The 15,890-nt window shown below is 38.6% G+C and overlaps 1 protein-coding gene across 1 annotated transcript; it reads left to right on the plus strand.

The window, feature by feature from the left end:
* The first annotated feature begins 309 nt into the window (after window positions 1–309).
* On the plus strand, window positions 310–9,163 carry LOC110613847. The gene is made up of 4 exons (XM_021755203.2): window positions 310–2,654; window positions 3,023–3,328; window positions 3,988–4,079; window positions 8,025–9,163. Exons 1-4 carry the CDS (start codon window positions 1,680–1,682, stop codon window positions 8,875–8,877), a joined length of 2,226 nt encoding a protein of 741 aa, XP_021610895.1. The 5' UTR covers window positions 310–1,679; the 3' UTR covers window positions 8,878–9,163.
* Window positions 9,164–15,890: the final 6,727 nt, after the last annotated feature.

The raw sequence follows: 15,890 nt of genomic DNA on the forward strand, positions 1-15,890 counted from the left end.
TCCTCCCTTGTATGTTAACCAAACAAGATTGTAAAAGATTTCTTTTTTTTTTATTCTCTTCGCTAAAAAGTAAAAAGCTCCATCTCCCATTCCAATTTCCTCTGCCTGTTTTTGAAGCAGTCGTCTAATTGGGTCCACACCCAAAATCTAGCTATCTACCACATGCATGGTCTCGTGGATCATGGCCAAGAAAATTAAAAAAATAAAATAAATGAATAAAAAAAAGTAAAAACAAAAAATAATAAATAAAAAGAAGAGAAGACATCACAACTGGTTGTCTATCTTGGAGATGTGACACTTTTTTCTGGTAGCCGACACGCCATTACCCTGTTCCTAACACCCCCCACTGCTCTCCACATGCACCCATTTGCATTTCCATACAGATTGCAGTGTGGCTCATTGATTTAATTTATGTAAAAAGTTAATATTTTATAATCAAACAGTAAAGCGTTCTCTTTTTTTTTTTTTCAAATTTGTTAGTTTTAATTCTCTGTTGAGATTCCTGTCCAGTTCCTACTATAAAGCGTTCAGGAGATCCTTTTGCTTCTTTCTTGTCCAACCTGAAACTTTTGTTTTCTTTTTTCTTTCTTTCACTCTTTTACAATTGTGCAGTGAATATGGGCTCTGTTTAATTTAATCCAAGCAAGCTCAAGTGGGTCAGGTTCTCTTTTTTCTACACTGGAAGAAAGTACTCGTTTTAAATCGTTGCATGTGTGATCTATGGGTCTGTGTCACTGACTCACAATCTCTCATCCTCTATGGATTGTGTTATATCAATCATGGAAATAAGCCTGGCATCAATTATTCCCTTTTAACTTTTTCTCTGTTTCCTGCTAGTTTTCAGCTCCAATATGATCTCATATCAATATCATTTTCCCATATTACAACCATTTTTATCAAATTCTTGTTCGTGTTTTCCCTTTCTTATCTACTTTTCATTAAAAAAGTTTCCTTTTCTAACCAATTTGGATTAGCCTTCTCTCTTTTGCCTCTACAATAAAAACCCAACTAAATTTTTTCCCTAAATTTGTTTTCTTTCTAGTTTTGCGTTTTGCAAAGAAATTGCTTTATATTTGTTTTTTATTTATTGTTTTCTTTGCATTAAATGTCAAATGCTATTATCAGTTACAGACTTTTAGTCATTTTCTCTTATGGGTTGTTGAGTATTTAGGAATTAGTACAATTCACTTGTTCTTGTTCAAGCTGCTCACCATTATTACTACCATATTATTGGAACCTTTTATTTACATTCTGGGTTGTGTTTATATGATTAATTTATTTTGGATTCTTGGGTTGGTATAGTTGATTATTGCATATTCTCGATTTCTTAGCAGATATTGTTTGTGCTGTTTTTTGTCGCTTTTCATTAAATTTAATCAATAATATTAGTTTCATAAGCTTAAACATCTTCCCAATCTGAATCTTGAGATTTCCACTTCTCTCTCTTTTGAATTTTGTGGAGATTTTACCCTTTCTTGGGTAAAATACATCATCTGGGTCTAAAGTGCAATCTTTTCTTTCCTTCTCTCCTGTTGAAATCCAAATCTTTGATTCCCTGGTTTCAATCTGGGTATTGCCAAACACATTTCTTTTGGACTATTTCACCATTTTTTCTACTATTTATATATCAGACTCTACTGGGTAAATCAGACTCATGCAAATTGAAGGTCTCTTGAGAAATGGGCAATCTTGTTCCTGGAGTGCTACTCAAACTTTTGCAACACATGAATACAGATGTAAAAGTAGCTGGTGAGCACAGGTCATCGTTATTGCAGGTGGTGAGCATTGTGCCTGCACTAGCAGGAGGGGAGCTATTTCCTAACAAAGGGTTTTATCTCAAGGTTTCAGATTCATCTCATGCTACTTATGTATCTTTACCTGATGAGCATGATGATCTAATTCTTAGTGATAAGATCCAACTGGGTCAATTTATTCATGTTGAAAAGCTTGAATCAGCCTCTCCAGTCCCCATTATTAGAGGTGTTAGGCCAGTTCCTGGGAGGCACCCTTGTGTAGGGAGCCCAGAAGATATAGCAGCAACTCGCTCTCTTGGATTCCTCAATAATAATAAAGGTAATCATAATTCAAGTTCAGGTTCAAAACATTTAGAGAAAGTGAATTCACCTAGGAAAGGGTTTTTTGGAAGTAGTAATGTAGGAGAGAAAGAGAAAACAGGGGAAGTTAGACTGAATGGCAAAGCTAATAAGGAGGATTTATCAGATAGGAAAAAAGCTTCTTTGAGCAGGACAAAGTCTCAATTGTCGAAACCTATAGGGAATTTAGATTTGAAGAAGGAAACTTTGGCGAAATCAAAATCTTCAAGCTCAAGGTCTATTCCTTCCTCTCCAACAAGTTGTTATTCGCTGCCTACTTCATTTGAGAAATTTTCTAATGGGATTAAGCAGCAAGCAAAGGTTAAGGGGTTGGAGAAGGGATTAAATAAGTTGGGAGCAATGGAAAAGTCGAGTTCTGTTCGCAGTGCGAGTCCGACTGTAAAGAGGGTACCAGTTATCAAGAATATTGTTCAGGGGATTGAGCTTGGGGCCAAAGCTTTAAGGAAGAGTTGGGAAGGGAATGTGGAGATGAAGCACAGGGAGAGTTCAAAATTAAGGGCTGCCAAACACGATCCAAAGCCTGAAGCTCGGAGTATTTCTGTAAGTATAACCATTTATGGATTTTGACATTTGGTAGAAGATGATTTGGTTGAAATGCACTTGAAGTAGTTTGCTCAGTTACATATAAACTATGTCATAATTTTGGCCTGTGGGTTGGTTTAGCCTGATCTTATTCTATAATCTATATTAATCATTGGGTTTCAGTCTTCCCCATTGTTCCTCGATTGGATTTGGTGATACATTCATGATTTTGTTCTATAAGTTGTTACTTTATCTAATCATTGTGATCTATCTATGTTATTAGGGTCCCCAAAAGTCTTGAATATCTTTTTTCTGTTTCTTTGATTCTTTAGTTCAGTTTTCTTGGACATTTCCCAATAAACATCTAATCAAAATGTATTTGGCAGGCTCCTAGAAAAAGCATGTCAACTGATAGGTTGGCATCTAAAGAGGACAATAAGATCCAACTATCAGCCAAATCCTCTAAAGAGGAGAATAGAAATCCGATATCTACAAAGAAAGTTACTGCAAATGGAAATTTGGATGATCAAGAGAAGTCAAATAAGCTAAGAGCATCTATTGGAAAGAAACCATCAGGAGATAATAATGGATTTCCAGGAAACTTGGTTAAGGTTTCAATAAATAGCAGGAAATTGACTGATGGAAGTGTTTCATGGAGTTCACTCCCTTCTTCTGTTGCTAAGCTCGGAAAGGTAAAAGCTCTGTGATGTAGGCGATCTTGATAAATTCTTGATCTTTGTTTTATCTTTGGGGTCGGTGGTGGAGACGAAATTATGGATTTAACAAGTCTTTTTTTCCTTTTCTTTTCAGCTTGTTTGAGTATTCAATTATTCTTTAATCTCAATCATTTAGTTCCATGGAACTATTCTCTAAGATAAGATGGAAGTACAGAGAGTGCATAATTTAGCAATATTTGATGAAATAGCTAGCTAGAATGAGAATCATAGATATAAGGTTAATTTCCATGTATCTGGGGATAACTACTCTTTGTTTGCAAGCATCATGCTTTTGGCTGTTTAGTATTTTCTTAGGAGCATGATCTAGAAATCAGTGTCTCAAATTAATACTAGAAAATGATCCCCTGTAATGGAATATTCCTTCTACATTAGCAGGTAGCTTTTAGGCAGTCAATAATTTTTCCATGTTCTGTTAGCTGGGAAAAAGGAGTTCCCGTTGGCAGTCTGAACTGTTTCTACGTTAATTATTTTGGTTGTCAAGAGCCAATTCTCGTATTTTCATGTGCGCTTTATTTGTAAATAGTTCAGTCATTTGGTTCTCTGGTCTTCTGTAACATATCTCAAGTTCCATGCCTTCCATTTTCTCACTTTTGTTTACATATTTATTATTTCAGGAAGTCATGAAGCATAGAGATGCTGCACAGACAGCAGCAATAGAAGCAATTCAAGAGGCATCTGCTGCGGAGAGTGTACTTAAATGTCTAAGGTAATGTTACCATAATCAATAGATAAGTACAGTCAATATGTAGAAGTTTATCATGTTTGTTTGAACTATAGTTCTGATTTACAAGGTAATTTGTAGTTGGAGTTTCAGTGTTTCATATGGTTTTTATAGTGTTTCTCGAATTAGAATATGTGTCCTGTAGGGTTCATCTCGCTAGAATTTATAGGACATGATTGGTGGAATTAGCGTCCAGAGCATATAGAATAAGGTCAGAACCATTAGTAGTTCTATTAGGTTAACGTTGTTAGTTTCTCAGCTATTTTAAATTTTTAATATAGCTTCCAATTTGATGAGTTTCAATTCAAGTGCAGTGTCAAAAGTAACAATATCCTAGTTTATTGAGATGCTTTGATTGTTTGAGCATATATATCATTTTTAGGTTAAATTGAAGCATATGTGTTTTCTAGGTCTTAAGAGAGAAAAAAAAAAAAACTGCAAATGGAACTGTTTTTGGCAGTTGAACTGAGAACAGTGATATCTTCCAAGCTATAGAAAAGTGAAAGCATTTTCATATTTCTATATCCTTTGTTAGTCCTGGCCATGGGCTGGTTCCGGTACACTGCAGGGTTTGGCCAGTTCATTTTTTTTATCCCGTTTGAGTCAATCCAACTATTGAATTTTTTTGCAAAATTTCATTTTTTTCTAAAAAAAAAAAAAAAAAGAGGGAAAATGCCAGTTTGAATCAGACCACAACCGACCAGTCCACTTCCAGTTCAAGGGTGGGAAGGAAACTGTTTCAGTCTCAGTTCAGGACTGTGAGGCTCTGTTCTGGTTCCAATCACAGGTTAGACCAGGTTGATTCCGGGCCCGAACCAGACTGGCTGTCTGATCTTCACTACAACACTTGCCTGCAAAATTGTTCAAAAATTTATGTATATGATGAGCTGTTTTTCCTATCAAATGATATTATTATACAAGAGATCTCTAATAGTTTAGCTTTTCCTACAGTAATTCACATGGATTTGCTTGTACTTGAGGATCCTAGGTACATAGTTTGAAAAAACTAAATGTGAAATCCTGATTAAATATTTATAGTTTGAAATTGTGATCTTGTGTTTTTCTCAATGCCATTTAGCAAGCCATCCCATGGTTACAGGATTCTCTCAACCCTCCTACCAACTGCATTCCAAATACTTCCTACTGAAATGCGATTTGCATCCCAAATCATTGGAAGACGCGATATGGGTCACCAAAATAGATGTTCCAACAAGAAACAAAAAGGTGGAAGGGCTATAACAAAGGAAAAATAAAAAGAAGAAAATACATTCTAAAAGATTTTAAGTAAGATACAGATAGTAGATTTAAATGCTAGTGGAATAGGTGGCAATATTAACTTGATAGTATAAATTACTATAATATTTTTAGAAAATATAAATATTATCAATTATTAGTCATATATTTAATTATGTGAACATTATATTATATTGCATAAACATAATTTACATGCCCCAAATTATATTGGCACATCAACTAAAAGTACAACTAATCGAATTAACGTATCTATTAAGCCTACCCCCATGTATCCTATATTTTATTCTTTGACATACCGGATACCACATACCCTTGCCATGACTTGAGAGTACCATGATTTAGGTAACTATGAGCCATCCATCAATTTGCTATATGGGACCACAATTCGTAGAAAGCAAATAGTTAAGAAGCTAACTAAATATATAATATCTATTCACTATGATTTAACATCATAATCAATTACAATCCAAAAAATTCTCTTAAAATGTAATACTCTTCCTAGGATAAAGGACAATGCTTATTTCATGTAGGCCCACATTTTCTTGGGCTTTTGCAGTTAGTTTTTTTGAAATGGAATATTTTGTCTGCTTCAGTGTTTAGGTTCTTTACATAATTGACCATGAATCGATACCATGCATTCTTGAAAACAGAATTAAAATATCAGGGACATCCCTTGCATAATTCGAATGGTCTGGAGTACACAATAGCTTAATGATAGGATTTTTGTATACTTCATCAAAATATATATATATATATATAAAATAGTTTTCATGGCATATGCTGTAAATGTGGAGTGCTAATAATTTTTGGTTGCACATACTATTGTTTATCTTTTCTAGTTTCATTCTTTTTTAAAAAAATGCTTTTTTATTTTTTTACCCGTTCTAATTCTTTGTGATTCTACCCTCTCTTCTGCTGTCCATTGACAGCAGAAATGTATAGGTGAGTGCTTTCTTTATGCTTTATTTTTGCATAATTGCACTAGAATTGTTGTATACAAGTACTTAAAAGAATGTTGATTATGCACTCACAGGCTTAGTCCGATGGTAAGTTCATCTGAGTAAATCTGAGGGGTCTCAGGATCTACTCCCCCCAATCCCCAATTCCCAGTTCAAAAAAAAAAAGAATGTTGATTATGAAGTGTTTCATCCATAATTTGCAACTACTCCCATAAGATTTTTCCTGTTCCATCTATTTGTGTAAATCTATATGTGGTTCAAGTATTTGAATATATAATATTGCAGAAATATACTAGCATATAGTTGTTGCTTTGCTAAAGATATTTCTATGGATGTGTTAAAGGCAGTGTTCTCCTCCTCCCCTTCTCTCCCGCACCCTAAAATACATCAACAAATTCTCCTCCTCCCCTGCACGCTAAAATGCAATAATAGATTATGGTACTTTGTTCAGTTCGTGACTTAGTTGTCCCAGAACTATCTCCTTGTTTTGTTTCTCTGTTAGGATTTAGGATACCTAACAGACAGAATGCTAGAAGAAGAATAAAGAGAGGTAGGAAGAGATAAGAATAGAGAATAGGGAGAGGGAGGTAAAGAGAGAATGGAGAGAGAAGAGAGAGAGAGAAATACTGTTTCTGATAATTCTTGTATAATCTCGTGGAAGACTCTTCTCAGCACATATAGCAGCTGGAATTAACTGCTCACAACAGAATAACTGCCCAAACAACCTTTGCCGCCAAGGCACTTGTTAGGGCAACCAAAATTCCTTTGGTTGAATTTTGAAATATGAAAGTAAGGAATAATTTTCCTTCTAGAGTCTGATGCTATTGTTGAATGTCTAAATGAAATGAGAAGATCATAAAATGAGTGAAGCTGTGGTTTTCAAACTGATTGCTGAGCAATCACAAAAATGTCTTGTCCACCTAGATAGAGATGGACAATGGTGCCTAACTCGACATCATGGACGACTATCACAGCTACAGTTATTTTTCATAATGAAACCATGATACTGAACATATGTGGTTGAGTTATGTTTGTCATTTCATTTGCTTGTAAAGAACCATACGTTGTGCAAATTTCATAATCCCTATGTTTTGGAGAGGAAAGTGGGAGAAAGGAAAATTTAGCATCATTCACTGAACATTTGCTTTGTATAAACTTATTGGAGGAGGAGGGTTCAAATTTACTGTAGCAATGGAAAGGAAGTGTTGGAGTGTGGAGTCCCTAGATATCCTAAAAGGACTGTAGTTCAAGAAGAAAGAGGGAATTCATTTAACTAATACCACTGTTTTAGCAATATGGGAAGTTTGTGCGACCAATTCCAATTCAGCAATGTTAGGCGATGGCATGGAAGTGAAGTTTTCTCACTTCGTGTATGACAGATTCACCATGGAAGGAAACAAAGCGAGTTAAATTTGGTTGTAGTGTCAACTATTAAGGGATTTCTCAACCTAAAAGTTCTAATTTGTATCTCTAGTTCTATCCCTTAGGACAAAATTTTAGTAAACTTGAACGTGTGGACAAGTATAAGACCATCTCTATGCTGAAATTTAATCGATAAGAATGAGGATCTTTTCTGATGTTTGCATTTGAGAACTAATGTATTTCTGAAGGTCATCTTATTTTATGTTTCTCTGTACAATATATGCATCATTTTCTCAATATATCTACAATTTGGTTAAAGTTTTATGTCTTGATTCTTTTTTCTTCCTTTTTGCAGCATATACTCTGAGCTAACCTCCTCTGCTAAAGAAGATAACCCACAACCTGCTGTGGAGCAGTTCTTGACCCTCCATGCAAGCTTGAAAAATGCTCGCACAATAGCCGATTCTCTGTCTAAAAATATTACAGTTGATTCATCTCCAGATCCTGATGACAACCCATCAGAAGAACTACTAAAGATCACATCAGAGAAACGCAAATGTGCAGCCTCTTGGTTTCAAGCTGCATTGGCCACCAATCTGTCATCTTTTTCTGTATTTACAAAAGGAACAACTTCAGCTCCCACGCAAGGCCAAAAGACTACCGCTAGTAATCAACCTGTTTTAGTCCTTGAAAATTCTTCGAAGAATCCATCAACAAAAACTCAAGGGAAAACCCGTCCATCTGTTGGCTCCAAGCTTGTAGCCACAGGAGCTTTTCGCAAATCAGGGGATAATTCTGCCGTCAGTCAGAAGATGCCGCACCAACCTCCACCTGAGTGGACCAGAGGAAGCGGCCTTGACGAGGCCGTGGACTTGGCTGAAATGTTGCAAATGGAATCCCAGGATTGGTTCCTGGGATTTGTGGATAGATTCTTGGATCCCGACGTGGATTCCTCAACTTTGTCAGATAATAGTCAAATAGCAGGCATGTTGACTCAGCTGAAGAGTGTGAATGACTGGTTAGATGGGATGGGTTCAAACAAGGATGAAGGAGAAACACCCCATGTTTCATCAGAGACAGTGGACAGACTTAGGAAGAAGATTTACGAATATCTTCTTACACACGTTGAATCTGCTGCTGCTGCACTAGGCGGTGGATCACAATCATCATCAAGGCTCGACAACACAGACGCAAAAACGAAAAGGTAACTTGATTAGTTTGCAGTTTAGCCAGTGCAATGCAGCATTGGTTATACATTTATCATTGCAAAATTCCCATTATACTTGAGTGCTTAGCCAACAAGTGGGCAAAGAACTTGAGGTGTTCTTAGTAGATGTATATAAATCCAATATGGGTTTGAGGTATAGATGGGCTTCCTTGTTAATTATGAAAGAAAGCATTTAGATTTAGATGTGAAATGTATAGAATTTTTCTTGTAAAATATTTTCATTGTCATTTGTTTCTGAAAATTATACAAAATGAACAGTTCAATAATCTGGAAATATGAGATTTTTCCTTGGTGAGAAAGGATATGCATGACAAAACGAACAGTTGTCCAAGATACAGGGAAAAAAGAACAATGTCACTAGAGACGAAAATAGGTTGAGTACTTGCAAAAATCATTTTATTAAAATTTAAATTTGATTAATATTATTAATATTTGAATTCATTTTAAATCTAATTAAAAATTATTTTAAATTATTTAAACAGCTTAAAACTTTATTATTATCATCCAAATAAAATCTTAATGCCTTTAATCTTATATATTTTAAATAATAATTTATGTAAAAAAAAATTTCATTAATTATTTTCATTTAAATAATTTAATATTTCTAAAACAATATTTAATTTTTAAATGAAATATGTAAAAAATAATTTATAAATATTATTATAAGACATATGCTTTATACTAATGAATGGATTCGGTCAATGACACCCAATGCATAAAGCTAAACTCATTGAGAATATTAATATTTTTAAATCCAAACTCACCTTAAATATGATCATAAAATCTCAAACAGGTTTTATTATAGCTCAATCAGATCGGTGGCCGAAAATATCTGAATGGTTTTCATCCCTAAATGTCACCATGAAAAACAAGTGTTAGACTGCGTCAACCCAAAAATAAATATAAACTTTTACTGAAAAAGACCAGCTTAGCTAAAAAAGATGCATGCTTTTTCTTTTGATAACCTTATTTTGAGAATGTGTATTGATAATTGTTGGATCTCACATATTCAAGTTGAGCCCATACAAGAAGACCAAACTGCAATCCTGTGAAAGTCTAATATGCCGATCTATCTATGTAAGCACAATCCAGACTCTGTGCAAGCAGGCTGGACAGAATAAGACTTGAGTCCAACTGATAGGGACTCAGCTCAGCTAACTTGATGGGTTAATAAAGTAACAGATTCCTATATATTCGGATCAGGTCCACACAGGCGCTGGAAGGAATTAAATGGTTGTCTGACGATGAAAAAGGACGCAGTACGTCCATACATATAGTCCTGTATCATAATTATATCTGTACATATGGTCTTGTATCATAATAACGTGTTGTACTGTAGTAGGATGGCGGTTATGCGTCACTAAGGGATAAAAGGAAAAAGAATAAAGGAAGGAAAGTATGAACCATCCGGACTAAGTTCACAAATACACACCTTAATCCTACCCTTAACCGGATCTCATAACATCAATTGGTGCCGTCTTTGGGGAACAACAAAGATCTTTTCATCACTGGAGTTCTCATTCTCATACCCACTGAGATCCACATGATCAATTACGGTGAAAACCACACCGAAAATACCCCAAACGATTTGAGCTCTGCTCAGGAAGGACCACGGTTTTCATTTTTCAACCTTACCGCCCCATTAAATCAACCACCTATCTTGTTTAACCCCTCACCAAGCTCGACAGGAACCATGTCTCAAACCACCCTATCTAACTAGGAGTTACAAAATATGGCTCTCCAACTCCAAAACACTGCTCATTGTCTAGGGCAGATGTTGCAATAGAGGGGACTCAGCACCCCATTGAGTATACCACCAGTAATCGAAGGGTTCAACGTCAATGAGCCCCAACCCATGCTAAACCACCAAGCCCGTCAGCAAAGCAGCAGAAGGACAGGTGATGGAGACGGAGAGGCCAACAGGAGGAATGAGCCTATGGCCAGGGCAAGAGGTCGGATAGTAAGGGAGCTCATTAAGAATAATGGGGCCGAAAGCTATTTTTCTAAGCCGGCGAAAAATTCAGAAAGTGAAGAGTTGGAGAGAAACTACCGCCTGGAGAAAAGGCCAAGGAGAAAAGAGGTAGATGTAGATCAGAAGCTAAAGAGACTGAAGGAGCAACTCCTAGCAGAGTTAGGGTCCCGAGACAATAGCAGCCCCCTACTACCAACCTCATCCCCATTCGTAAGATGGGTGCAGCATGAAACTATTCTCAAAAAGTTCATAATGTTGATAATGGCCGCATATAATGGCATAGGGAACCCTCGGGAGCATGTCCTAAACTACAAAATATTTATGGAGCTTCAGACTCACTCAGATGCCCTGATGTGTAAAGTTTTTTCCATCACCCTTACTGAACCAGCCCGAGCATGGTTCAACAGTCTGGAAGCAGGAAGCATCAAAAGTTTTATGGACCTAACCAGTGTGTTTATCAGTAATTTTATCACCAAGGTCCCAGCTAAAAGAAAAACAAGCTACTTGGAAACAATCTGGCAGGAGAGGAATGAATCCCTCAAGGAATACGTGGCTAGGTTCAACTTAGAGGCTCTGCAAATTTCTGAGCTCAATGAAGCCAGAGCAGCAGAAGCTACGCAAAAAGGGACCACCTCCCTGAAGTTCTTTAGATCGTTGTGCAGAAAGTCACCTACTACCCTGGCAGAGCTGATGAAGAGAGCAGAAAAATACATAAGACAAGACGATATCTTAACCACTAGCAGATTTGCCATAGAAGCAGGAGTCAGGGGAAAAACTGTGGAGGACAAGCAGCCAGACAGGCAAGAGAGGAGGCAAGATCGAGGGCCTGAAGCATTAAATAGACACTGGTGGGAGAGGAAGGAGCAGAGACCCTACTAACCTCAGATTCCTGAGGTGATTACTCCCTTGAACATGTCTAGAACCGATGAGCTCGTAGCTGTCCAAGACAAGGACTTCATTTAGTGGCCCAGGCTGATGAAGGTGGAAGCAAACAGAAGAGACCCGGATAAGTACTGCCAGTACCGCCGGACTCATGGCCACGACACTAATGATTGTTATTAGTTAATAAATGAGATAGAAAGGCTCATCAAGAGGGAACACCTCAAAATTTTCGTAAAAAAGTTGGAGGGTCAGAGACCATAGCAGAATGCAGCGGTAGAAAGGCCCCAGAGACAGATAGGGAGTCCGGTGAATGACAGCTCCAATGGAACAATTAACATGATCGTTGAGGGGGACTGGAGGCCGTATAAGCAGAAGGGAAAAGAAGAGAAGTAGGAATGAAGAGGGGAGCAGTGCCCAAGTTATGCAGATTGTGGGATACTCCCCAATAACCATCTCTTTCTCTCCGGAGGATGCTTCGGGAGTGCAGATGCCCCATGATGACACCCTAGTCATAGAGGCCATCATCGACAACTTTAGGGTCCGAAAGGTCTTAGTAGATGACAGTAGCAAAGTGAACCTATTGCCCTACCGAGTCTTCCAGCAGATGAACATACTAGAGGAACAACTGTTTAAAATGGCCCTCACCCTAGGGGAACCACCCCTATCCCGAACTCACTACGCAGTGTTCCTCGTGATGAAGCTATCCCTGAACTATAACGCCATCCTAGGAAGGCCGATGTTGTATGACTTTGAAGCAATTGCCAGCATTTGGTATCTAACCATAAAGTTTTCGATAGAAGCAAGAGTGGGGGTAGTCCGGGGAAGGCAGGAGCAGGCTAGGGCTGTATACCTGGCCACGGTAGAGGAACCGAGCGCCCAGTCGGAAGACATAAGCCCTGAAGTCATGGAGGTCTGGGATGAGAAGAAAGAGGTCAGGACTGAACTGGTAGATAAGCTAGAGACCTTCCCACTGTCCGAGGAAGAAAGCGACAAGTTCTACAGCATTAACTCAGGCTTGGAAAAGGACCAAAAGGAGGTGGCAATAGCTCTGATTAGAAGACATGCCTCAAGCTTCGCCTGGAAGCCCTCAGACATGTCGGGGTTTGATCCTGAGGTGATGACCCACAAACTTAATATTCTCCCTAGGGCCAAGCTGGTGAAGCAGAAGAAGAGAGTGTTTGGGAAAAAGAAGCAATAGACCACGAGTGAAGAGATGCAGAAGTTAGAGGAGGCCGAGTTTATTAGGGAAGTCATGTACCCACAGTGGTTAGCCAACCCTGTGCTAGTAAAAAAGGCTAATGGAAAATATAGAATGTGTATAGACTTTACTGACTTAAATAAGACCTTCCCAAAAGATTATTATCCCCTCCCAAATATTAATAAAATGGTAGATTCTACGGCCAATTTTGATTACTTATCATCCCTAGATGCTATGTCAGGGTATCACCAGATCCCTATGGACAGGTTGGATGAGGAAAAGACCTCCTTCATAACTGAAGATTGGACATACTGTTACAGGGTTATGCCTTTCGGATTGAAAAATGTTGGGGCAATATATCAACGGTTGATGAATAAGATCTTTAAGGATTATATAGGGAGGAATGTGGAAGTCTATATCGACGACATGATGGTTAAAAGCCATACCTTCTAGCAACATCTGGCCGACCTAGAAGAGATCTCCGAGGTATTGCAACGATACAAGATGAGGTTGAACCCGACAAAGTGTGCTTACTTTATTAGATGAGGAAATCTTCTGGGCTATATGGTCAGTGGAAGGGGCATAGAGTCGAATTCGGAGAAGGTAGAAGCTATATTGAAAATGCCTAAGCCAACCTGTATAAAGGTCCAGAAGCCTATCTTCTACGTCAGTAAGGTACTCAAAGATGCCGAGGTCAAGTACATGAATATTAAGAAGCTAGTGTTCTCTTTGTTATTGATGGTGAGGAAGTTTAGAATGTATCTGGAGGGCCACCAGGGGGTGGTAATGACTGATCAACCCCTGAAAAAAAAATCTTACATAGGCCTGAGACTTCAGGATGTATGCTAGCCTGGTTCATGGAAATCAGTCTGTATTGCTTTATTTATCGACCTCGGACGGCCATCAAAGCCTGACTCTTAACTGATTTTATAGCCAAATGCTCCTTCAGCTCAGATAAAGAAGAACAAAGTGAAGCATCACCAAGCTTGGTAGAAGAGAAGGAGGGGGATCAACAGCCACAGGAGTTTAGATGGAACCTATTTGTAGATGGAGCATCAAGTTCTACAAGCAGTGGGGCAGGAGTTCTATTGAAAAGGCCAGATGAATTCAAAGTGGGTTATGCTCTACGCTTCTGGTTCCTAGCATCTAATAATATAGCAGAGTATGAAGCTCTTATAAATGGGATGCAAATAGCCTTAGGAGTGGGGGCAACTGACCTCAGGATAAATAGTGTCTCCCAACTCATTGTAAATCAAATAATATGAGTATACTAGGCAAAGGATCCCATCATGCAGAAATATCTCACCAGGGTATGAACTCTAGAAGCTGAGCTCCACGAGCAGGGGATCATTGTGCAATATCGGAGGATACCCCGGGAAGAGAATGAAGAAGTAGACTTGCTCAGTAAGTTGTATGCAGAGGAGCTAGAATAGCTTCCAGATGAAGTATACGTGCAACAACTAGATATCCCTATCTTTAAAAAGCCACTCCCCGTCATGCAAATCAATGAAGAACAGAGCTGGATGATCCCATACTTAGAATACCTGGAATACTTGGAAGTCGGGAAGCTACCCCAAGATAAAGCAGAAGCCCGGAGAGTCCTAGCTAAAGCTGCCAACTACCAAGCGATGAGGGGAACCTTATACCGAAAGGAATTCAGCTCGTAGCTGAGGTGTATAGGCCCGAAAGAGATAGCCAGGGTAATCTGAAAGATACATCAAGGGATTTGCGGAGTTCACAAAGGGGCAACTACGTTGAAAAATAAGATATTTTGGCAGGGGTACTACTAGCGCCTGACTGTTCTCACAATGGGGGTTAGACATCATAAGCCCGTTTTCTAAGACTGTAGGGCAGAAGAGATTCGTGATAGTGACAGTAAAGTACTTATCCAAGTGGCCTGAGACAGAAGTTGTGCCCACTATCACAGCTCGAAAGGTGATAGACTTCATTTGGGGAGACATTATATGCCGATTTGGCATACCCAGGATGCTAATATCGGACAATGAAAAGCAGTTCAACTACAACTCTTTCAGAGATTTCATGAGGAACATAGGTATATGGCACAAGTTTTCCTCAGTGGCTCACCTGCAGACAAATGGCCAAACTGAAGTGACAAATCGGGCTATCCTCCAAGGGCTAAAGAAGCGGTTGGACGGTGCTAAGAAAAATTGGGCTGCCGAGCTACACAACATCCTATGGGCACTCTGGACCACATCTCAGACACCAATAGGGGGGACACCATTCGCGTAAGCGTTTGGAACAGAAGTTGTAGTCCCCATAGAGCTATAGATTCCCACTCACCAAGTCTAATTTAGTGATGAAAACACTAATGGAGAGAAGCTGAAAAGCAATCTGGATGCTCTAGAAGAGATCAGAGACGATGCCCAAATAAGAACAACGGCTTATCAACATAAGACAGCCCGATATTACAACTAGAAAGTCCGTAAGAGGAACTTGAAGGTGGGAGACCTGGCCTTGAGGAGATTGGAAGCAACAAGAAAGAGAGTAGCTGTAGGGCAGCTAGCGTCAACCTAGGAATGCCCATTCAGAATCACCAAGGTAATCAGACTTGGGGTATACGGAATTGAAGACCTACAAGGAAATCCGAAGCCTCACGCCTGAAATATCTAACACTTGAAGAGGTATTTCTCGTAAAGGCATGCAATATAACTACTATTTTTTTAGAAACATGAATAAAATTGTTATATTTCTCTCCCTATTACTATCTTTGAGCAAGTACTGAAGCCCCCAGTGAGGTAAGTGACGAGTTTCGGAACATGACTGCCGACACTACAAAACTGGCTGGGGAGACGAAACCCTTAGTGAGGTAAGTGACCGGTCTCGGAACATGACCCCTGGTACCACAAAACCGGCTGAGGAGAGGAAGACCCCAGTGAGGTAGGTGATCGGTCTCAGAATATGACTGCCGGCACCACAAAAC

The sequence above is a fragment of the Manihot esculenta genome, chromosome 4 (assembly GCF_001659605.2).
Source record: "Manihot esculenta cultivar AM560-2 chromosome 4, M.esculenta_v8, whole genome shotgun sequence".
NCBI classification, from domain to species: domain Eukaryota; kingdom Viridiplantae; phylum Streptophyta; class Magnoliopsida; order Malpighiales; family Euphorbiaceae; genus Manihot; species Manihot esculenta.

Coding starts and splice junctions, on each gene's coding strand:
- LOC110613847 (XM_021755203.2), top strand. CDS start 1,680: ATGGGCAATCTTGTTCCTGGAGTGCTACTCAAACTTTTGCAACACATG. Junction 2,655..3,022: donor CTGAAGCTCGGAGTATTTCT/GTAAGTATAACC, acceptor TGTATTTGGCAG/GCTCCTAGAAAAAGCATGTC. Junction 3,329..3,987: donor CTGTTGCTAAGCTCGGAAAG/GTAAAAGCTCTG, acceptor TTATTATTTCAG/GAAGTCATGAAGCATAGAGA.